Source organism: Syzygium oleosum, unplaced genomic scaffold (genome assembly GCF_021117445.2).
Source record: "Syzygium oleosum isolate NSW1041296 unplaced genomic scaffold, Sole_v2.1 Sole_v2.23, whole genome shotgun sequence".
In the NCBI taxonomy this organism is placed as follows: domain Eukaryota; kingdom Viridiplantae; phylum Streptophyta; class Magnoliopsida; order Myrtales; family Myrtaceae; genus Syzygium; species Syzygium oleosum.
The window spans coordinates 141,853-165,271 of record NW_026607507.1 but is presented as its reverse complement, the minus strand read 5'-3'; the positions used below and the strand labels follow the sequence as shown (position 1 = coordinate 165,271).

Sequence of the window (23,419 nt, the reverse complement as noted above, 5' to 3'; positions counted from 1 at the left end):
TCCCTCCCCTCCCTTCTTCTTCCAGCCGGTCACCGAGGCTAGAGGTCGGCGAGGTCGAAGGCCTCTGGCGAGGGCTCGAGCCTCGCTGGCGGCTGGGCGAGGCACGACCTCGCCAGCCTCTGGCCTCTAGCCGGTTGCAGGTCCGGCGACCGGCTGAAGGAAGGAGGGAGGGGAGGGAAAAAAAAAAGAATAAATAAATAAATAAATAATTCAAAAGAATATTAAAATATTATTAAAGTTGTCCACGTCAGCGCCGATGACCGGCTGCTGATCGGCTGGCGTTCACGTCAGCAAAATCCGGCCAAAATTGACCGAAATGACTGAATTGACACAAATATAAAAGGTTTAGAACAGAATTGGCACAAATGCAAAAGGTTTAGAACTGAATTGGTACTAAAAAAAGATTTATAACTAAATTGGCACTAATACAAAAAATTTAGGACTAAATTGGTAATGATGTCAAAGGTTTAGAACTTTTGTATACTTTTCCCTCGATTTCCCGTATATCTTTTGGAGAAGAGAGATTACGTACATTAAAAAATCTAGAATCTTCTGAGTGTAAGTAATTACTTTCAAGAAACTACATAGGTGTTGATGCTGTCATCAATCTCGTAAAACACATGGAAAGTCAGAAAATGTTAGGAGGATGACGAAAGTCCCTAAGCTCCAAAGGAGAAATGCATTCACCAGTTTAATCAACCTAGAGTCTCAATCGTGTGATTTGATATCATGTCGGTCGATGTTGAGCGTGACTTCGACCAATCCAAACCTGTAACCGATACTTTCTGCTCAAATTCTCAGTACACATGGCTCGACAAGTATCGACATGAAGTAGATAGATGGCACATGCCCATAGGCTCATCATTCTATCTAGTTCTAGGCTTCTAGCTTGCCGCGCTCGAATTCGTGAATTTGACCAAAATCGAGATTGTGTTCACTAGTGCTGCATCAAGTCAACCCAAGGTCCAATGCAGTGAATGTTCACAATACCAAGCTCAACAAATCTTGCAAACCATCTTACCATCCGAGATCTACAAGAGTAAACTGTTCATTAAAGAAAATGAAACGAGCGTCTTTTTCCCCTCCAAGGCTCTACAGGCCAATAAATGACTCGATTAATGTCAGCGTGGGATTGATTTGGTTGATTAGAACTAGTTTTAGATAAGAATGGTATCTCTTCGATTATCCGTGTTATAAGCTAAGACAGCCCATACTCCTCCTGCTCGGTGCAACAAATGGTCCACTCAAATGAGTTGTCATTTGAAAAGGAGAAAGCGTGATTGATTGACCGATTGGTGTCCACTCCTATTCATGGGTCTCTTTCAGATTCCGGTGAAAGGTGGGGGGATATTGCTTGAGCCATCGTGCACTTACCAAAATGAAAGGGGTTTGGACATTTCTCAATGGAAACTGTTTTGTCTCTTTGGTCTGTGAATTTGCAAATGGGGCTCACTGTTCCACACTCAAAAAGGCCCTCTGTCCCCTTCCATTCCATATGCTCCCAAGTTAGCATGGAGAGCCACCCTTCATTGCAATCGAACGTACATAAACCGGTCCCCTGCCCTTGACGGGCGATGTTCAAGTTCCCAACAAGAGTCGATCGCGTGAATCTGAAAGCTGATTGTATATGACGGCATTCATATCTCTAGCAGTTTCTTCATCCACCTCGAAGATTATGTATTGATGGGTCGCTCACTCTGCAATGCTCTCTGAGACGTATCCCACTAATACCCGCGTACAGGGAAACGTAGAGAAAAGATATACATACATGTATGAATCACGCGCAATAGACGACAATTACTTAGACATCACATGATTCGAAAATGATGATAGTATGAAAATGATCCAAGTGGGCATATTCAATTATTAGAGCCCTCCACTTGTGAAGCTGGGATAACTGATAACTGGCTTAATTCTTTGCTACTAGCACACTAAAGGTTGAAGCAGCACCGGTCATTGCATGTGAAAAGGTAGGATGATCAATTTTCCTGTTTAATCTCATGCCGATTAGACATGCCGCGTGAGATATTTTGTCCGTATACTTCGTATTTCTGCATCGCAGCCTTCAATTAGATCATAAGATATACAAAGAAAGAACAATTAACAAATGCAACCACCCGCCTGGGTGGCGCTACTGGAGCGCGCACTCTTCCTCTCGCAAAAGGTTGAGTGTTCGAATCCCGGGTGCCGCAGGGTGACTTAACCGGTGCACGTGTGTGGTGGCTAGCACGTGTCGCCCCCAGGGTTTACCTCCCGGCTGTCGGCCGTGCGGGGGTTCCCTGGGTCATCAAAAAAACAAAAAAAAAAAAAAAATTAACAAATGCAGTCAAGTGTATTTTCATTTCACATGGAACCCTTTCATTCACCTTATCAGTAAAATGCTGGCTCACTTCTGGTAACATCATTGTGATGAACTCTCATAATTACCCAGATGCATCATCTAAACTCTCTCGATATGAGCATGAAATCCTAAACATGACGGCAGATGATAAGAGAGCAAGACTAGAGAGATATTGAATGATTTGAATCAAAATGACAATGTGCATACAACTTAAAATTCCTGATTATCATCAAGCTACCTCACATGCAAGAGAGAGGAGCAATTTCTAATTCAAGAACAGAAACTTAAATTCAGAGTTACTGGCTTCTCAACCGGAGACTGCGCCGCCAATTAAGCAACTCTACTCACTCTGATGCCAAAAGCAGCATGAGGGAAATTCCTATGCAACCTTGACTATTCAAGTTGGCTTCGATTGGTTGGCAGCATTTGCTGACGAGAAGAAGATTCAGAGTTCACTGGTTGAGGTCATGAAGACACACCATCTGCATGGATCTATTCATTTCTGTGATGAGCATCAACATGACCTGAGATGTTATTGCCATCTGGAGTAGTTAGATTTGAGCCGCTTTCGCCGTTTGCATCATCATCGCCAGATTCGGATGCCGAACTCACATCCATCTCCTTCTCTGGCAAATCCAGTTGCAAGCATTCGGGGACTTCACAGCTGCAGTCCCCGCTTCGATTTGGAGATGCCAGATCCTCTCTCCGCACAACATTGAGCACGAACCCGTCAGGAATCCTTTCTGCCTGTAAAAGATCGCCTTCATTGACTGTTATGCTCGAGCTGTTTCTGGTCCCTATATCCCTCTGGTCAAGCTCCATGCGCTCTGAACTCCGGTCTGGTGTGGTCACCCTCAAGGCGTGGAAAAACGGGTCTCTTCCCATCTGGGCATTGGCAGAATTTGGACTAGGCAACATCTTCAGTTCGACTTCAATGTCCAAATTCTGGACGTAATCGATGAACTTATTTGCCGATTCAGTCCTCATCAATGGGCCACCTGACCTCGTCCATGAATTCAAATCAACGTTCTCCGATTCACTGTCGCTTCCGTCATGCCTGTGAGCCCGTAAATTTCTGCCTGACAATCCTCCTGATGCATGACAACCACTTCCCTGAGGATGTAAGGAGGAAGCCACATCGTTGGGGATATATTCCTCAAGGGACCCTGTTGAGTTTTCTCGAGCAAGGCAATTCCATGAAGGGATCCTCCTAGAAGCATTGAACCTGACTGTGTTGGCTAAACCGTGAGAAGAAGCGGCCGCTGCTCTCTCGGCGCTTCTTTTGAGTCTGCGCATGTGGTTTAGGACCGCAACGCATTCATCAAGGGCAAGTTCAATGTCGCAATTAGCTTTTATGGCCGAGAGCTTCTCCCAAGTGCACCTCCTCCCCTGATTGACCGCCTTTTGCAGCTCCACAAGAGATGGATTTTGTATTATCTTTGAGTACTGCCCATAAGAAGAGGTATAAGAATGAGCAACCAGAGTCACCAACCCCCTATAGCTAAAAATATGCAATTCTTCGAGAAGAATTAACAGCACATATTACGATACAACGGTATGTTGTTACACTTAAAGAGCTTGTGCTCAGAATGCAGGAACTCAACAATATCAACAGCACGCACATACCTGAGCAAGTGTTGCAGGTATAACAACAGTGACATCGCCCTCCCAATCTTGAGCAAACAGCTGGGCTATTCCTCCCAAAGGAAAACCAAGTTCCAGGACCTGGTTGCATCTATGTTTTACCTCCATCTCAGCAAGGTGAGCAAGCTGCACAACCAACCATAGCATGTCATTTTCTTCTTAGGAACTGAAGGACAGACAACTTTATTAAGCAAACATGAACGCATCGAGTCAGGCTGAGAAGACATGATCAAGCTCAAAAGGTTTTGATTGTTAGAAGCTGAAGCACAGATTATAATCAGTAAAACAAGTTGTTGACACCTATTTTTTAATGGGTGGGTCGTGACACAAGTAAAACTGTATATATTTTACAATGAAACACGACCTTTTAAAATGGCATGTCTGCAGCTCTAATAAAGACTAACGACACAAACTGAACATGTCGCTCAGAACATTAGGAATTGGCATGCCGCTGTTAGTGAATGGCCACCTGTCGACCGAACACTAAACTTAAGCGTCCACAAACAGATGGGGTATGCATATGTCGGCATGCCCCAAGAGGGCAAAACAGACGAAGATAAAGGAATGCAGTGTCCCCTGATAATGGTCAGAAAAAGAAGAACATATAAATCTGCGCAAGCAACTCTAGTAACAAAAAAACACAAGCACTGTGATCCAAGTCGAGAAGAGGAGTTCGGATAAGAACACCACAGGATGCATGTTGCAGCCCACTGATACATACCTTGGCTGCAAAGTTTCCTCCATAAGCTCTAACAAAGTCCTTGAGCCTTAGAAATGGGGCGATATGAGGGTTGGCCTGACTGACGATGAAATGATTAACGTTGAATAGCTCCTTCAGCTGCATCATTGGCAAATCAATCTCCAAGCTACCATCCCTCCACCGACGCATAGACGGGCCCAACCCCTCCTCCGGTTCCAAATTGAATGGCGGATGGTACGGAATAATTTCTCCGCTCCGATCCTTCGCCATTAGTTCCTGCGCTTCAAAAAGACCAGGGAAGGCACAAGAGGCAGTCACTGCGCTCCATATCACCACGTGAGGCGAAGTCAAGTAATTGAGGCATCTAGGGGGCTCGTGCTTCCTTGGCGAGCACACCGTTATCCCAAGAACTCGTCCAGTCATGTCATAGGCTTCTTGAAATGTAAGATTACTGGTGAGGTTCCTCAACATCCACTGCAAATGTCTGATCTCGTGAACAGCTCCTTGTGTCATGACCCTTCTCACGACTGTAAAAATGCCACCTAATTGATCGAAGAACTGCAATGAGTGCAAAGAATCCTCAAAAAAACTCTGGAGCTCAGGCCAAGACCTTGTCGCAACGATGGCGCACATGATGGATCCAACACTGGAGCCTGCAATTATTCTAGGTAAAAGCTTGTGCTTCACCAACGTTTTCACCACACCGATGTGAAATGCTCCGAGGGACGCTCCTCCGCTCAAAAGCAGAGCCGTCCTGCCAAAGGCATGCCTTGTTTCGTGCATGAAAGCAAGCTTCTCTTCCAAAGAGAGCTCTTCAGAATCTGATTCACACACCATTCTTAACTGTGTCGACACCTCGTCAATGTAGTCCTTTATGAGCTTCGGCACTTGAAGCCTGCCTTTGTGAAGTTCAGGATTGCACATGTTGCCTAGATTTCTCACTAGATCGGCTCTCATGCAAAAGATGATATCTCGCAGAGATCCCTCCTGGCGACGCTGGCGGAGCTCTTGAAGCTTATTCCTCACCAGTTCATCATCATAAAGGTCACAATCATTCATCCTTAGCGTCTCCTTATCGAGCATCTTCGCAGCATGAACCCACTCCTCGTAGGTCAGCGCCGTTCTCATCATATTCCTCCAAAACTTCCTCCGGTAGGCCATCTCAGCCCTCGCTTTTACGTTGGTGTACCGTTTCAACAAGAAAGCAACTATAGTAACCATCGCTAGGATTCCTTGCGGATTTCTCGGATGCAACCAAGAAAACACAGGTGCCACCAAGGCACTCATCCTATAGAAGTAAGCCAAAAGTACACGCAAGATTTCGTGTTGCAGATGGGAAAAGGATTTACAGAACAGAATCCTAAAAGCAATCGTTCGCCCCATGATTGTTGAAGGGCCGATCGAGAACCGATCGACACTCGCCTCATTGCTTATATCCATGCCTTGACGCACAAACTCTAAACCCTCTATTTCCCGATATGTCGAACTAAACTTGCCAAATGAACAGAACGAGGAATAGTTTCGTAATTCTCCAAACGCATCTGACGCAACCTAAAACCCCCGAACGGCTCGGTTGTGCAGGGGAAGGTGGCGGCTTTCCTGAGAAATAGATCTTTTCTTGTACAAGACGGGAAAAAACCTTAAAAAGCAAGAATTCGTGAACTAGCGCTTCTTACATAATCTTAATGAGACCAAAAGAGGAACCAAACTGGATTTCATCCTAACCTACAATCGCCAACTAATCAAATCGCAACCTAAGACGGCACGAAGGCAGTAAAACAAAAGCCAAGATCAAGAAACCTTTCTTATACGTCAGAGGAACTCATATCAGAAAGAGAAACATACTTTGCAAATTCGTGAAAGCCCAAACAAGAACGGACCTACGAGCCAATCTGACCTCAAAATGCTCGAAATGTTCAGGACCCAACATCCACCGACCAATGCAACCTGCAATCTAAATCCAACCAGCTACTGAACCGATCCGCGAGAACCCAGATCACCCTTCACGGCAAAATGCAAAAGTTCGAAGAACGCGAAGTGGCAGAGAGGGATGGTGGGGTGGTGGGGATGTGGGTCGGAATCGGTAAGGTAAAAGATGCAGAATCTTGGGATCGGTGAAGGAAGAGATAAACATTATGGACGTAACGTAGAGCCGATTCAGCAGAGTCGTGGGGCGACGACTTTGGATGGATCGAAGTCGACAACACTCATCGGAACTCACGATTCATCAATCCAATCCAAAGAAGGGTGCGAAAAGCGGGAAAGAAAACGAGAAGAAAAGTAGCGGATAGCGAAAGGACTCTTCTTTCTTGCGCGCTACGAGTCAAAAAGCGGTTAAATCTGGGACGTTTCTAGTTTTGGGCATGTACGGCGTACGCTGATACTGATGTTCCCCAGATCGGAAGAGATCTATTTCTTTCTCTCTTTTTTTTTTAAATGATTTTCGAACTTTAACTCAACGCGTAATTATCCATATTTTTTAATTTATTCAATATGATTCATAAACTTTAACTTAATGTGTAATACAATTCCTGAACTTTTAGTACATGTTCAATTTAGTTCATAATTATGTGAAAATATTCAATGTACTCCTTAGTCCATGGGCCACATTCAAAAAATTAAAAGTTCATGGACCACATTGAATTTAGGCTAAAGTTCAAGAACTATATTGAACAAATCAAAATTTCAAGGACCATATTACATATTGGATCAAAATTTCGGAACTGTTTGCTTCATTATTCTTTTTTTTTTTTAACTGGAATGCATTATTTGGGCCATGGCCCATCAAAAGTGATATTTGGGTAAATTGGATACTTGGATTGAAGCAGCAATCGAGCCTGTTATTCCTAATCTTGTCCAGTAGGGAAGGAAAAAAAAAAGTCTATACGTAATTCCTACTTCATTCAACCTCTTCAGACCAAGCAAAAAAAAAACAAAATCCCATCCCCTAATAATATTTTTTATGAAATACATTCATTTTGAAGATTTAGACAATATACGAATTTCTCGATACAATTTATATAGATTTCCAATAAGCCAATTCCAATTTTCAAGGATTAAGCACGTCCGATTTCTAAACGAGTATAGAGATCTTATTAATAGAAGTAACATGATGTTTTGTGATTTAGACAATATACGAGTTCCTTGTTATAATCTATGAATTTTGCTGTCCCCCAAAATTATTTATTATCTATTCCTACCTCTCTCGAGAAAAATCCGCAACATACAAATATGGAAATTAACAAGAACACGCCGAGTTTCTATGAGCCCAATGCATCAAAACCCTTAAAATTTCAGGGACGACTGATTTGTAATTTTTCTACACGAACCCGAGATGGGTAAGCATGTCGAGTCGCGTCATCTCTTCGAACTAGAAACTCCTATTTTGCGAAACAAGGCATGGGAGAGGTGTAATTTCAAAATAGGAAACTTCTTTTTCTAAACCTACTTCTTATATAGAAACCCAACATTACAAGTCAAAATACAAAACGCGACCACAATCTTACATCTTATTTTAAGCAAAAACAACCCCCCAAAAACATGAAACGACGGCCCGTATTGACGTACGAACGTGGGAGCCAAGTCACGTATTCGCTCGTTTTCGTCCCTATAAACTCCTCCTCCGTCTCCAAAAGCCCACAACATCACCCGGCACAGCACATAAAGAAACTACAGTCCACCAAATCGCAGTTTTCATGGCTGGCCTTCAGTACTACTTCTTCCCCACCGATTTCTACTACCCTCGTCTGAAGCCCGTCACCGGGACCAACGCTGCAGACGGCAATGTCAACGACAATGTCGATCCTCGCGCGTTCCCTAGCTCTCAACCTGAGGATGGTCGCGACAACAATCCCGAGAAGACGGAGGCAGTGGCCGCCACTGTCAATTCGGACGTGAAGGGCAACAGCAAGAAGCCTAGAGGAAGTCTTCCCTGTAAGACCCTGGTGCTTTCCCCGCACGAGATTGGTGAGGAACGTCGTCGCCTCGAGGCGGTCATCGCGGATTCTAGGAACAAGTCGGATTGTAATATGTGAAGATCTCGTGCAATCTTGATGGACGAGAGACCTCCTGAGAGATTTCAATTCTTTCCCTCCTAGGGTTCTTTTAGAGTCATCGTATATGTGATCGGAAATATTTCTCTCTGTGTTTTGTTCTTACAATTCGAATCTTCCTTCTTTCTGTTATGCCAACATGGGTTTCTAACCATAAGAGCAGGGATGTGGATGCATCAACTTCATGCTCTAGTTAACACAAGTTTGTCATATAATAGCTGTGACTAGTGTTTATTGAGAAATATATATGCTGTCTATACGTATACAGATTGTTGCCTCGTTTACTAAAAACGACTTGTTAAACGCAATATTCAAGCCCAAGTCACGAGTTTAAATCAACGCACTCTTTTTTATGTTTATTTTATGTGTTAAGTCTCGTTATATCCTACTTAACTTTTCCGTTTTTTGATCATATGTTTGATGCGGTTACATCGTATATTTCATGTGTAAGGTCCAACTTCTATGAGAGGAGGATGCATGGGTGTGGTGTGACATATACGTCACTACGATGGCCTTTCAAGATCACATACCGCCTCTATGCAAATGTTTACTATGATTATAAAAGATGCAGCTAGAGTTACAACGAAACTACCAACCAGGGCGTGGCCCAAAAAACAGAAACTATAGAAACCTTATTCAGAGTATACTACTCTTGAAACGTGAAAGTTCAACACGCCAGTTCCAAAATTAGTCTCGATATGATCACAAAGTTCTCTATTTACTTAACAAGTCTTTTTCTTTTACTTTCCTAAATCATCGGACGACTAACATATACTTGCTAAGAAAATTTTCCCTAGCGACACCTCGGACGGGCTTTCCAAGCGCGCTTCATCCACAAAATTCCTAGCACGACGGAGCTCGCATGATCAATGGTTCCTAAATACTAGATCTTTATAGTCTAGTACGATATTTTTGTGATAGTCACGGGCTTTTCGGGCAAGCAGCTTATTACCAAACCAGCAACCACCATACGAGGACGGCACACAGTACGAAGTTGAACGCGCTTCAATGTCTTGAACCTCGCGTCCCAGCGACCCTTCTTCTTCTGCTTTTCTCTCTCTCTCTCTCTCTCTCTCTCTCTGCCTCGCTCTCTGTCTATAAATAGCCTGTCCTTCACGTGCCCACCTGCATCAACAAACCACCCTGACTGACGACACTCCTCTGTCCTCTTTATCACAGAAGAATCTCCCCGTCCTCCTCCTTGCTGACGCTTCTTGTTCTAGCTCCTTGCTCCGCCCTCCTTTCAATCAATGGCGGGCCTCCAGTACAGCTTCTTCCCCACCGACTTCTTCTACCCGCGCCCCACCAAAGCCGCGGCCAACAACTTGGTCTCCCTCCGGACGCCGAAAAGGGACGCGGAGGAGGAAGATCTCGAGCGGCAACCCAAGAGCTTGGCCCTCCGCAGTGCCCCCGGTTCAGCTTCCACTTCGATCGTCTCGAGCAACAAGATGGAGAGGAAGCATGCCCAGAGTCAAAGCGACGATCTTGCTTAGGGCTCGACGTTTATTTGTTTCATTATGAAGATCGGCGGAAGATTTCCTGTTTTTGCTGAATTATGTATATCATCGGGTGTTTGATATGTAAAGCAGAGCATTGCGCGACTCTGTTTCCGTAAAATATCCTAAATAATGTATAGAGTTGGATTTCCGTTCTTCAATTTCGAAACTTTTTAGCGATGGTTGCAAGACTTCTGTTTTGTTGGGTGACCTTAAGAGAATAATCATCAGAAAGATGTTCCTCCAGCTAGCTTGGCGTGGAGTCAGTTGATATGCTCTGTTTTTCTGCATCTCGTAATTTTCTTTCTTCAATGACTTGTTTATATTGAAATGGAAGAACGCAATGGTTGATCTTTTCGTTGTTCTAAAAGGCACGAATGCTGAACTCTAATGTGGAAGGAGAAATCGTTAGTGTTAACGAATTATAAGAACATGACCTTATTTCTGAGGAAGCACGACACAAGAGCATGGCTGAAAGTACGCATGCATTTGAATTCGTCTCTGATAAGTAGTTCCTCTTCTTAAGCGATTCCATTTTCTCTCTGTTTTTTTATTTCCTATTGGGTCAAAAGCTGAATTCGACAAGGCAAAAATGAGGGGCCAAAGCAAAGTCCAACCCTGGGGGTATATTCCTGTTTGAATGCGTGCAGGCAAAGAAGGGCGGCTTGGGGAGGAAGCATAGACTGCGGACCCATCGAGAAGGAATACTGATTTGTTAAGGAATATGCGGTTTGAATTTCAGGCAAAGCTGCTCTCACCTGCCTTAATAAATGCTAAAACGCTCTCCTAACAAACGTCATTCACGTGTTAAAGGTTGGAACTTTTTGATGGATCACAAGAGTCCAACTTTTTCCCAAAAGTCTGCGGTCTCACCGCGTAGGCTACGACTGGCGGATCCAACAAGGTTTGGCAACTTATCGGAGTACCGCTCCAGCTTGAAAGCAACATTTGCAAGCTTCCTGACTTTCCCAATTTATGTTGCAATGGACTGCTCTCGTGTTTCCGTGGATTCTCGAGAGTTTTCAGTGCCCGTCGTTCGTTCTTTCGCGCGACGCAGTCTATCAAACTATATCGACAGTCTCTCATCAGAGTACTAGACGGGCACTTCGTTCTAAACTTTGTATAGAATCTTTTCTAACCCCCGAGATTCGAGATTCGAGATTCGAATGGGTATGAGAGAGTATGTGATGTAGTACGTAAGGACACGCCCCGAAAGTTCTTGCTCGATCCGACACTTTCTTTTCAGAGACATGACCCTCGTGAATTAGCTCTTTTCCCCACAAAGTTGCTTGGCGGAGAGATGGCTGCACATTTAATTTCAAGCTGTGTCTATGCTGATGTTTTGCGGTAGTTGGCACTTAATTGCTTGACTGATTAAATTTTTATAACTTTGCCAGGAAGGGACAGGCTTGGTCGTTAGGTCCAACGGTTTTTCTTTTCGTTTTCTTTGTTTAGGCCTAGGAAACGCAGGCTCGCACCAACCACCAGACCTGTGTATGGAAAGTGGTCCGTGTCCTATCTCAAGCTTGCCCGTTGAGTAGGTCCATTGATTACTCAGTTTTCCTAAATTTGCAGCCAGTGACGAGATTAGAGCTCGTCCAGGAGGCGTTGCCTACAGCTTCGCGCGCAGGGATCACTCGCAACCCCAGACCCCGGTACATGGCATCTAAAGCAACAGAAAACGAGCATGGACTGTTGATACTACTCTTCCATGCCGTCTCTAGTGGAAGCTGAATGATCTCAAGTGAAACGGATGGAAATATGAGTAACCTCCAGAAAGAATTGAGGTTGGGCCAAGAAGCCCACCAGGTCCTCCTTTTATCCATGTTTCTCGTCTCGAAGAGAAAGTATTTTATGTGCCCATTACACGGCTCGAGTGGTATGAACGGCCTATCACATTATCTGCATCACTGTGCATTTCAGTCGATTTCACGTCATCCATTTTTCAAAAACCTGTTACTTTCGATGGGCTTGTTTTTCCAGAGGTCACCGTCACGTGGTTTAATTGATATACGAAATACATTCTCCATCATGATATGCATATCAGCAAAAAATACTTATAATAGGCCGGTAATTAATTCATTTCCGAGCTTTCTCCGCATCTTGGTACATCAAGGATGGTTGAATGACCACTCTGATATATTAAAAGTAGTTAAAATGAATTACGTAGAATCAACCGGGAGAGTGACATAAAAGCAGAGGTTATACAGCATACAGCTCCTCCACAATAGTTTTAGCAGCAGCTTCCAAGAGAACTGTTCCAAACAGTATAGAACCTACAACACTTCGGGACACGGTTACAGTGCAATTGCTGCGGCGTCAAATGGGCTCGTACGATTGTCGTAGAGAGATTGAAAGGGGAAAAGGAAGAGAAGATCAGGGGCATTTGGGGCCACCGCGCTTGGTCTTCCAGTTGTTGTAGCAAGGGCAGAGTTGCTTGTTTCCGTAGGTACCTGGAGGCACACACAGGCACTGGGCGCAGCACTTTTGGCAAAAGAACATGCATGGCTTCTTGTACGCCGTCTTCGAGCATCTCTTCGTGCACCTCGGTCCGCACTCTTTTTAAAGATAATCAGTTGATTATTAGTAATAAGAACATTTGTAAAACTCGATATGTAATTCATCTTTCGAATTCTTGCTTCTAATAAATAGTGTCTCATCATTAGCTGTACGTTCAGTTCCATTTCACGGCGAGATTGTGTGTAATCTCTTACCTTGGGGCTTAAGACTGCCTTCCCTGGCACCATACTGAAAGAAGAAGAAGAAGATCAAGAGAGGAGAATATATATCAGAATTCAATATTCAAGATAGAAAAAGAAAAGGCAATCATATAACAACAATTATCGCACCGGGGGCAGATGGCCCGGAGTGGCCTCGGGTTGTGGCGACGGAGCCTCCGTAATCGTCGCCTGGAAACAGAGAAACTGTATAATTGAGTCGATTCTCAAGAAATGTAATGGGGTTCATTTTCTTCTTTTCCTCAAACCTCACCATATAGCAAGGAGTGATGCTATTTTCAGAAATAATCGAAATACATTTGATACATGGTCGATCCTACATGTTACATTCAACTCCACAGTTCATCAACATGCTATGCATTGTGCATCAAGCTGGCCGTCTAATAAATCTGCGACTTGTAAAAATTCTTTGACCAGTAAGCGCTATAACTAGCCTTTAAGTGTGTGTTCGACTATATGTGTATATGTCTTGAGTGAATACGTGCTTCATGATCACCGGACAAAAAAAATGAAGTGCTGAGAATGCGAACATGGATGTGCATGCATGAATGAGTGACACCGGAAATGGCGTGAGGGATGATTGGGGAGCGCTCGATAAAGCCGAAGCTTACATGGTTTTCTGGTACTAGAAGGAGCATCACGAAGAGGGACAGCATAGCAATGCCAAGCTTACTTGCCATGTTCTTCCTGGTTGTGAGAGAGAGAGAGGTCTTTGTGATTGTTGAATGACTTGGTTGGGATTTGAGAGTGTTAGAGCTTTTTTTTTATAGGAACAGCTTGTGAGATACTGTCCTTATTCAGAATGTGAAGTGTGTCCTTTTTGCATGAATCGAAGACGATGACGCAATGTCAATAGTGTTTTATTTAATAGCAAGAAGTTGATGACTTGTTGTCCTCTCTCTCTCTCTCCCAAAAAGAACAAACAGGCCAAGTTGCTTGGAAAGTGAAGGTGGAGCCAACTTAAATCGTGTGAATTCACCCTTAATGATCCCCCACTCTTTGGCTTTCTTTTTGGGCATACAAGTGAATGACATGACAAAGGACTAACTGAGTGATTGGAACACTTCTTTCAACATGAGCTTGATCAAGAAAATCTACTCTCTTGATGTTTGCATGGTCAATTTTACAAGCTTATACTCAGCTTCTTTGCTTAGCGCACTGGAATTATGATTCGGGAAAACTTAACTTAAGTATTCGAGTTCGATATCGTGAAGATTGAGTATCTATGACCCCATAGTAAGCCCATTATTATGCTATGTATGCATTTACCCAGATGAGGGTTAGACGAAATTCATTAGAATCAATGACACGCCAAGATTTGATTCTTTTCAAGTTAGGGGAGGCCAAGTTTTGTCAAGTTCCTTTAACCATAGAGAGGCTAGAGTTGGTCCCTTCCCAAGGTTTCCCCATGACCAATCGATTCTCACCCATGTGAAATAGGGTCGATTGCAAACAAAAGGTGGGCCCTCATAATCACATGTGAGCATTCACATGTATCTCTTTCATGCTGTTATGTTAACATGGGTCCGCTAATATAAAAAAAAATCATGTAATTAAATGCTTATATCACGTGACATGTTGATATGATATCGTGAATTAAATAATAGATTCGATTATTTGGCATTGAAAGAAAATAATGCATATTTTATAAAATGAGACGTTGTATATAAGCATATCACGGGAATTCTACGTCACACGACAAATATCCTGTCTTGCATTCAAGCCCAACAGATAACTACCACATCCCAACGTCAGAATGTGAAATGAGTTAGAACCAACTGGACACTCACCTGTCAAAAAGTATGCCCTCCCTCTCTCTCTCTCTCTCTCTCTCTCTCTCTCTCTCTCTCTCTCTCTCTCTCTCTGTCGACATGCAGAAGGTGGCAATCTGTGGCCATGTACTATTTTAGCACTTGTGGAGCTTTCATTCTATATTCTGTGTTGCCTGGATAATTCAACTCCCGTGACCCTCTGTTGCTTCATACAAATTTCTATTTTGTACTTCTTCTTGTCTCCATCTTTCGTTTGTCAGTCTTGGAAGTCTGTGCGCGTGCGTGAGAGAGAGAGAGAGAGAGAGAGAGTTGGTCTCATGAGCATTGCTGGGGAAAGATTTCTGAGCATGCGAGCATTGCTCGGTTTACTGACTCTAATTCACGGATTTACAAACGGCCCCCGACTTCGAGAGCCCCAGGGTCGGGGCATCATAGACACACTGGAACACTCTTCCGCGTTTTCATGCTAAATGGCAATCGCGTTACGATGAGCTTGCGCTCTTTTTGAAAGGGTCGGGATCCTCATTTGCGACCCTCGCTTTTGATCGTTTCAGTCTCAACCTGCGTTACAATCACCTCAATCGCAGCTAAGGCGACGCTCTCCCTGGCCTCTCAGTAATGCCACACGAATACCAGGTTACTAATGGCTGCTAATGGAAGGATTGATTGCATAAAAAGAAACTTCAGAGGAACAAATTGCACAAATACCAAAACTTAGAGGGCCATTCATATATTCCAATATTAATTAGGGCGACCTAGGACTAGGGTGTAGAAGTAGTAAATTCCAGTGAACTACCCATGCCAAAATCAAGAAATATGCATTCTGTCTTAGTCTAGCCACACCATTGTAGTATAAAACCACCTGAAGCGACAAGACCAAAAGTTAAACTACAAAAGTTAAAATCAAGAAATATGCATTCTGTCTTAGTCAAGAAGTATTTCTTGATTTTAACTAAGACCAAAATGGCAAGCTAAACCTACAAAAGTTGCCTAGCCAGGAGCCAGCCCAAAAGGAGTATGAGGCTGCTGAAGTACTCGTGGCCTTCAAGCGATCAATAAGCAAGCAGTAAGTTGCTCTCAGCAATATGGGGAAAAATATGGGCCGTCAATGAGGTCAGCTAGAATTAAAAAAACCTAAGGCTAAAAACATCTTTGGTCTCCCAAGTGTGAAAGAATTGATTTATGGCAGAGTTGCCAGTACTCTTTAACCGGTATATGCATCCATGGGAGAGTTGATGGAAGATGAGAAACCAGGCCATATGAAATCCTGAGAGAGAGAGTGAGAGAAAGAGAGAGAGATCGCATCATATTTCACCAATAACAGCATTAATCAAGTCAACAGAGGACAAAATTCTACCGACTTTTTTCCAGTGAGAACTCCATACGCAGACTCTGCAACAAGTGATGTGGAGACACCAGTAAAGACTTTCTTGTAATGAGGTAAGATTATCTGTCCTGCAACAAAGTATCCCATAGGTATTGATTTATAGTTACTACTGATACATTGAAGATATGGATGTTCAAGGATCTGAGAATCTTACCAATGCTTGGAACACTGACGCGTAGAAATGAAACCAGGGCAGTAGACCTTTTGTATTTCTCTGTTTTCCTGAGTGCATTCTCAAAATCTGGATGTATGCCATTGCCACCGCAAATAGATCTTTCCATGGGATGTACGCCGTTATATTTACAGGAAGCAATTTCGAACCATATACCAGCAGGAAATCTGGTTGATCTCACCAACCAAAGGAGAACTTTGACATAAGGTGTCTCATGAATAATAGATATTAAAACTTCAATTAGCACACAAGTAACTCTGATAGATGTATTCACAATGGTGAAGAATATATAAAAGACACAGGTGGTTGGCAACAGAAGTAGAAGGGGAGTAAACAGAAGTGATCCAACAACGTGTTGCTCGACAGTGTAATCGTAGCTATCTAATCTCATGCGAAGAGGATTCAACTTTTGACCCCTGCAGAAAATTCAGAGACTCCATCAACAATTTAAGACGATAATAGAAAAGTAATGATTAACATCACACAATTCACATGAAAGAATTATTTTAGTTTGTCCAAAAAACTCAAGAAGGCACCAAATAGTTCATAAGATCCCCACTAAAACTGAAAAACAGAAATTAAGACCTAGCTCACAAGATGGACCACACCAGTTTATACCATAACTACATTCATAACGTTCCTCACTGTTTGAAAAAGGTTATCTTCCTGTTGAGAAATTAGCACCTCATGAGGTTAAATAAATGGCTGGTACACATTTTCATGAAAATATTGTCAAAAATGTCTATGAAACTTATTTAGATATAAAATTTGGAAAAATAATTTCAACAAGTTGCTTTAAGCAGCAAAACATCCGCATCAAGTAAGTATCATGATTTGTAGAAGGAGCTGCAGCCAGCAGGATCATGAGTATTAGTAAGCGGTTCCAGGATTCAATCCAGTGGATATAGGACTAGGTAACTCTCATGCAAGATCATCTTATAGGTTCTTCACCATAAGCTCACCCTCCCTCAACACTTCGTCATGAATTAAAAGAGATGTCATTTTAAGCACTAATTAGTTCACCATTAGATTGAGATTATATGTTGCATTAGGGAACAAAACATCCATCATTTATAAGCCAAATAGGCAAAGGACAACCTTTATGTATATGAAAGTCCCAAATACTTGACTATGACACAGACAATGTTATGTATATTGCAGAAAATTGGAGAAGAAAAAAATGGAGGCAACAAAGAACTTGATTGGCAGAGAACCATCCCGACTTCAGAAAGAGAAAAGCAATGCAGTAGAGTTAGTTGTTTCTCCAGACAGTAGAATCAATCAGCATCATCCAGTAACTGTGTTTAGTATAAATGAAGATGATATATTGTAGAATGTTGGATGTATCAAAGTGCAGAGCAACACAGCTACAGGCTAAAACTTGACTTATCCTAATGGGCCAATAAAGTATAGCAGGAGCGTAACAGCCACTCACCACTCGATCGACAGCTCAAGCAAAATTAACCCAAAAAATGAAATGTCAACTACGCACACTGTCCAGTTAACATAAAAGCTGCTGATGCATGTTGCAGTAAATTTTCCTATTACACCGAAACGCTGTATTTACACCAAAGAAACTAGAAAGCATTACCTAAACAGGCGCCATAAAGCAGCCAGTGCCTGTGTCTGTGAAGCATGAAGACAAGCTATCAATGAATGTAGAGCAGATATGTGTAAAGTTGCCGCCCCGATCATGTCTACCATCAGTGCGGCAATAACAGTAGCCCCAAAAAGCATCCCTACTATAGCAATTCCTCTGACTATGTTCATCAGAAAGAAGCCCACAAAAACCCAAAGGGTAGACCAAATTTGTATGACATTAAGAGACGTAGCGCCAAGGATGGCTGCTAATTCTGTATTCAATTTAAATCCTGCAGGGACTCCCATTAACCACACAGATCCCATGCGCAGATAATTATTTAGGCCCTCCACAGAGTTCAGAAACCACAAGCTAACCAGTTCCGCATGATATAGTAAGGACAACCCAATTAAGTTTCCGAGGAGCACATCAATGGCTATATTTGACCAAATGGAATGCTTCCGCAATGCAGCTTTCTCAGCGAACTCTACACTGGATTGAAACCTATTAGAGGAGGATTGTGATTAAGGTGAGAAAAAAACCCAAGTCCTAAAAAGTAATATCTAATGATTCCAAAGTCAACAATATCACAAGGGAGACAATAGCATAAGCTCACAAAGGAGACAATATCATAAACACACTCCATCTAGAGTAGGCGTAGGCATAGGCATTATCTATCTGAACCACATCCCACCCTCCCACCACCCCAAAAAGAGGAAGAGGGAAAAGAACCACAAAGAAAGAAAGAAAAGGAAGAATTGCTGGCACAAGACCTTCTAAATTATTATCAACTAAAAAGTTCAAAGCAATTTGCTCAACAAGATGAGGCTTGAGAGGCTCAGGCTCACTGTTCACTACTGCATGACAACTGACCAATCCACAGTTGTCCCTAAGATCTTCTATAAATGAGTCAAAATGGAACAGAATTCTCCCTGAAGCGAGGCATTCAGTAAAAGCATCGAGATCATTTCTGCCCTGAACTTTCAAGAAAGAGTTTAGTGGAACGGAAGTATTGGAATTTAAACAACCTCTGTCAAAATAAAGCCAACTTATGCAGCGTCTTAGTTGAAACTCTTGATAAGCGGAAAAGTAATTATTCAAGGAGTCTTTTATTACCTGAGGCCACTATTCTGCAGGAAGACAGGCCAATATAGATATTGACAAGACCTAATTTTGATGTTAGACCACGCAGTCGGGAACACCTGTGAAGATACTTTGTACATCCGCGACTGTGATCCCCACCTCATAATGTGATGACAATTCTGGATAATGATGTAGAAAAGAGTGGATAACGAAGCTGCCAATATGGCCAATGCATGCCATATGAAGGCATAAAACCTGAAAGGCCAAAGTTCATGTCATCAGAATTCAGAAAAAGGAAATGGGTTCAAAGAAACAATACTAAGAATCATACATCCAAATAAGGATAGAATGAGAGACAGATCGTTCTGGCCCAGAACATGTCTTCTTGTATAATGTAGCAGAAGCAGCTCTAGAACTGTTGATTGCAAGAATTGATGTACTCTACATTTAAGGACAAAAAAACCAGTCAACAAGAGGCTGATAACGGCTGCAGTATTAAAGTCTGCTATTGAAATACCAGGTCAACTTGAGAATGTTTTTGATGAAGCTCTTCAATCCACTTGGGCTTCTTCACAGGAACTTTTACTTGACCAGGATAGTGTGGATAACTAAGAGCGAAATGGTGTGCTCCATGCCTTGGAGTTTCATAAACTATAATCTGGATTTTTCAGAATAAAGTTAAGGAATGGAATATCGATAAAAAGCTTTGGACTAGAAGCAAAAGTGGAAGTAATCATAACTTACATACGTGCACATCGCAGTGATATACTACTTCCCCCTTCCAGTGAATATGATGCACTTCAGGGAGCCATAAGTTCTCTCCCTGATAGCCTGAGCAAGAATTATGCATTAGCTGGATCCAACTATTGCTTCCTACAGCAAGTTGCCTACATGATTCAAGTGGTTCAGTAATCCTGTAGCAGCCACAGCCTTGATCCCTTTTCTTTTTGCTGCCTTTACTTGGGTCAGCAGCAGACAGACCCAAGACACAGAACGCAGCTTTATCCTTTAAATTTACGGGCATGTCCCGATTTGTATCTTGAAGGGTTTCCTGGAGCAGATTATAAATGTTTAAAATGAAGCATATCTGTTCTGCCAAGTAGAGAAAGAAAATTTGCAAGAACAATCACTTTAAACTTTGCCGAAGAAAATATCATAGAACCCTAAAGAGTAAAAACTAAAAGCGTAATGAGATGAAAACTTGTGAAGCCTGCCCCAGGGCACATCCTGCAACTGAAGCAGATGCCAAGAAGCCTACCTGACTAACTTCTAATGCTAATTCGAATATATACAAAATTCATTGGGGCAGTTTAAAGATATTAAAGAAGCAGATTAAGGTAGCACCAATAAAGTACGCCAAAATCATCAAAAGAGAGAGAATTATAGCCAATCACGACAAAAGTTCGATGACTCTAGCAGCAAAACGACAGCCGACGAGATTTGTAGCTTTTTACCTCAAGACCCGGTGATAAATGAGACAATAAGGTCTCATTGATGCTGAGAGCTATTACAATATCCACAGAAGCTGGAGAGGATGACACAAACCACCCAAACAAGATGTCATGCGATGATGGTTGAGTTAAAAGGTGCTGCTTGGGCCACCAAATTCTCAAATTTCTTCTCATTTTTTCAAGTCATGATCGCGAGTTCATCCCCTGCAAACAGTTAGAGAAGTTCTGCACAAGTTACAAAGGGTGTCTCGGTAAGCTTGCCCGGTTGCAAGGCTCGAACTTTCCTTAGACTACAACAAATAAATTCAAATGAAAAAAGCAAACTGAGAAATTCTCGTGGATCTCGTCTGATGGAGCCGCAAACCCATAGCTCCTTCGAAGCAAATAAGCAAACAGATATCGCCGAATCGATTTTTCAAGCAAAGGGTACACAACATATTCATGTTCAACGTCTAAAACCCCAAATGGGCTTAATGCAGGTCGCATCTTTTCCAATGGCAATGAAAAGTGCGTTGTGCTTTTGCGACATAATGAAATTTGGGAATTGGCATTCGGCTCTGGTTGTGATTATTTTACTATTCCAATCACGGGAAAGAATCGAAGAGCTGATGTCCTCAAAAGAAAAACGGCAATACCAATTACCATCATCCCACTCAAACTGCTAAAACCAACGGCGAGACATCACGGATGATTAGCACGCGGCAATTTCTGAAGAAATCATCAAACGACGCTCAATGGAAGTGACGGAGAAATCAAGCGAGCTTGAGCTACGCGCAAGTCGAAACAGAAGAAACTGACTCACTCTTCAGTTTCGATCGTCCGCGAGGAGAGAAATCGAACCAATGCCGCGAGCCTCGCCAGCAATCTCGTACGGAATCCTCAGCGGGCGACCGCGAAATCGAACGAACGAACAAGGAATCGAAGCGCTCCTAGCTCATCCGCTGCCCTGCCACGAGCGCGACGCGAGCGCGAGAGCAGAACGACGGCGGCCGGCGATCTTCGAGGTCGGGATGGCGGATCTCGCATGGACGCTGTAGAGAAGCTCGCGAAGGAGGAGACGACGACAGACGGAGAGAGAAATGGGAGGTTTTGCGAGGTGATGGATGTGGGCCGTGTGATGGGCCGTAGATGGGCCGTGTGCGTAAAGGCCCATGTAAATGCAGCTTTCACGGCCGTGAGACCGCAGATCTGGGCTGTTCGCTTCTAGTGGGTCTCAACGCAAAAGCGATTAACCGACTGAGTACCTTTGCTTCGTGAAAAATTCATAATTTGAAAAAAAATTTCCATAAAATGATTTGTTTGTATCGTTTGAAATAATTAATCAATAAAAAATTTATTTTCATTATCGCCAGTAATTTATGTCCAAATATTTTCCGTAGACGATGAAGATATTTTTCTGTTAATTCATTTTTGTATGAGATATAAGCGATCATTTTTAAGAAAATATTTTTCGCGAAACAAACAGAGTCTAAGTCGGTTCGTCTTGTACCCAGAATATCTTCGATATAAGCGGTCTCTAATTTGACTCTCTTTTTTTCACTTTTTTGGGCGTTTAGAGTCATCGCGAGCCGCTAAATATTGACCGATAAAAACTTAGACTTTTCTTGAAAAAAAAAATGTCAATTGAACGGGAGGGTTTAGTGTTTCCGAACAAGGAGCTCTCGGAGATTAAAAAAAAGAAACATAACTAAATAAAACAACTCGAAAGCTTTCGTCGGTTGCTCTTGTTTGTTGCGTTTGGATCCCGAGTTAATCGCACGAAATCTTTAGGACTAGTAGCACGTCGTCTTGGTCGCTTGATTGAATTCTTGCACAAACGTAAGGAGTCCGTCGAAGTTTCCACTTTAGGAATGCGACCCTCGACCTCGTTACCTTTGTCGGGTATCACATTCCCTTCGCAAAGATGATCAGATCATCATAGGGCCAAGGAGCAAGCCGTCTTGTCCTCTTGTGCTTGGGTTCTACCGTTCTTAGAAGGAAAAATTCTTATCCGAGCCGCGAAAAGACCTTCGTCCTTCTCGTGTTGACCCATATCTCCCGGCGATGCTCTCGCTTTTTCATGTGTCGGGAGCCACGTCCTATTCGAGCCCCTCTCGCCCAACGGATCACTTCTCGTCCTTTGTCAAATCGGCTTGGGCATCGTTCATTCTCAAACCACCAATCCATTTCACGAGAGCCAATCCCTAAAAGAAAAAAGAAAAAAAAAAAGCTACTCTAAATGACTACGTAGAGTGGCGATTATTTTAGCGACTGGTGTAATTTATGAATCACTCAACAAGATCTCTCGGGAGTTAGATATATTACATGTCCTAAATCCATATCTTGTGAGGATTAACCGTAAAAATCATAAAAATTCAACATCATGAAATAGGGATGCAAATAAAATCATGTTCGAAATAACTATTTCAAAGGCCAAAATTGAAAAAAATAATGTCCGTACCTTGAACGACACGACCAGTAAAACAAGTATACCAAAGTTAAATTGCCTTTATGGTAAATTGGCCGGTAATAGGACTTCATTTCTTCAATATAAATAGGTTAAATACAGCTAATAAATCCTCTAAAGCGAAGCATCTAACAAATCACGAATGAAGCCAAGTGGATAAACATGCTTCCATTGAATCAACTTTATACTATAGATTAACGTAAGTAATGTCGTTTTATCCAAAAGAGCATGTTGTTAATCAACTATATACCGTAAATTAACTTAAGTAATGTCATTTTATTAGACTCGTTTACTAATACAGAAGTATTAATCAGTTAACCTCGACTAGAATATACTCGATAACAAAAATACACAATATTTCGTATCCTATCAGAGGTATATTTATGCCCTATCGGAGGTAACGACAACTTCGTGACGGCGACATTCGAGACATTGGTGGGGTGAACGAACGAGATGACGTCATCTTTTCTTTATTTTTATGGTTAAAATATAACAAATAATGATTATAATCCTTGGTGCCATTGCCACCATCAAAAGCACTAAAAATCTACAGCTGCC

General features: G+C 42.4%; 3 protein-coding genes across 8 annotated transcripts; all 3 read right to left on the bottom strand.

Annotated features, from left to right (window-relative positions):
* Window positions 1-2,503: 2,503 nt before the first annotated feature.
* LOC130140952 (triacylglycerol lipase SDP1-like) lies at window positions 2,504-6,989 on the bottom strand. 2 transcript variants are annotated; one of them, XM_056321438.1, is made up of 4 exons: window positions 6,583-6,989; window positions 4,707-6,284; window positions 3,968-4,111; window positions 2,504-3,787 (listed from the first exon to the last, which is right to left on the bottom strand). In XM_056321438.1, exons 2-4 carry the CDS (start codon window positions 6,123-6,125, stop codon window positions 2,834-2,836), a joined length of 2,517 nt encoding a protein of 838 aa, XP_056177413.1. In that variant the 5' UTR covers window positions 6,126-6,284; window positions 6,583-6,989; the 3' UTR covers window positions 2,504-2,833. The 2 variants fall into 2 exon arrangements, with proteins under 2 accessions (XP_056177413.1, XP_056177412.1); XM_056321437.1 differs by lacking the exon at window positions 6,583-6,989 and having other exon boundaries at window positions 4,707-6,536.
* A 5,276-nt stretch (window positions 6,990-12,265) lies between these two features.
* On the bottom strand, window positions 12,266-13,754 carry LOC130134720 (protein GAST1-like). Its single transcript, XM_056302350.1, has 4 exons — window positions 13,583-13,754; window positions 13,083-13,142; window positions 12,948-12,981; window positions 12,266-12,791 (listed from the first exon to the last, which is right to left on the bottom strand). The coding sequence occupies exons 1-4, from the start codon at window positions 13,649-13,651 to the stop codon at window positions 12,610-12,612; spliced, it is 345 nt and encodes a 114-aa protein (XP_056158325.1). The 5' UTR covers window positions 13,652-13,754; the 3' UTR covers window positions 12,266-12,609.
* A 2,039-nt stretch (window positions 13,755-15,793) lies between these two features.
* LOC130134736 (uncharacterized) lies at window positions 15,794-21,456 on the bottom strand. Of its 5 annotated transcripts, none has more exons than XM_056302385.1 (10): window positions 21,058-21,456; window positions 20,419-20,705; window positions 19,713-20,015; window positions 19,482-19,622; window positions 19,296-19,405; window positions 18,998-19,219; window positions 17,894-18,385; window positions 16,285-16,718; window positions 16,105-16,198; window positions 15,794-16,010 (listed from the first exon to the last, which is right to left on the bottom strand). In XM_056302385.1, exons 2-10 carry the CDS (start codon window positions 20,587-20,589, stop codon window positions 15,884-15,886), a joined length of 2,094 nt encoding a protein of 697 aa, XP_056158360.1. In that variant the 5' UTR covers window positions 20,590-20,705; window positions 21,058-21,456; the 3' UTR covers window positions 15,794-15,883. The 5 variants fall into 5 exon arrangements, with proteins under 5 accessions (XP_056158360.1, XP_056158361.1, XP_056158362.1 ...); XM_056302386.1 differs by having other exon boundaries at window positions 20,419-20,629; XM_056302387.1 differs by having other exon boundaries at window positions 20,419-20,619.
* Between the last annotated feature and the right edge of the window lie 1,963 nt (window positions 21,457-23,419).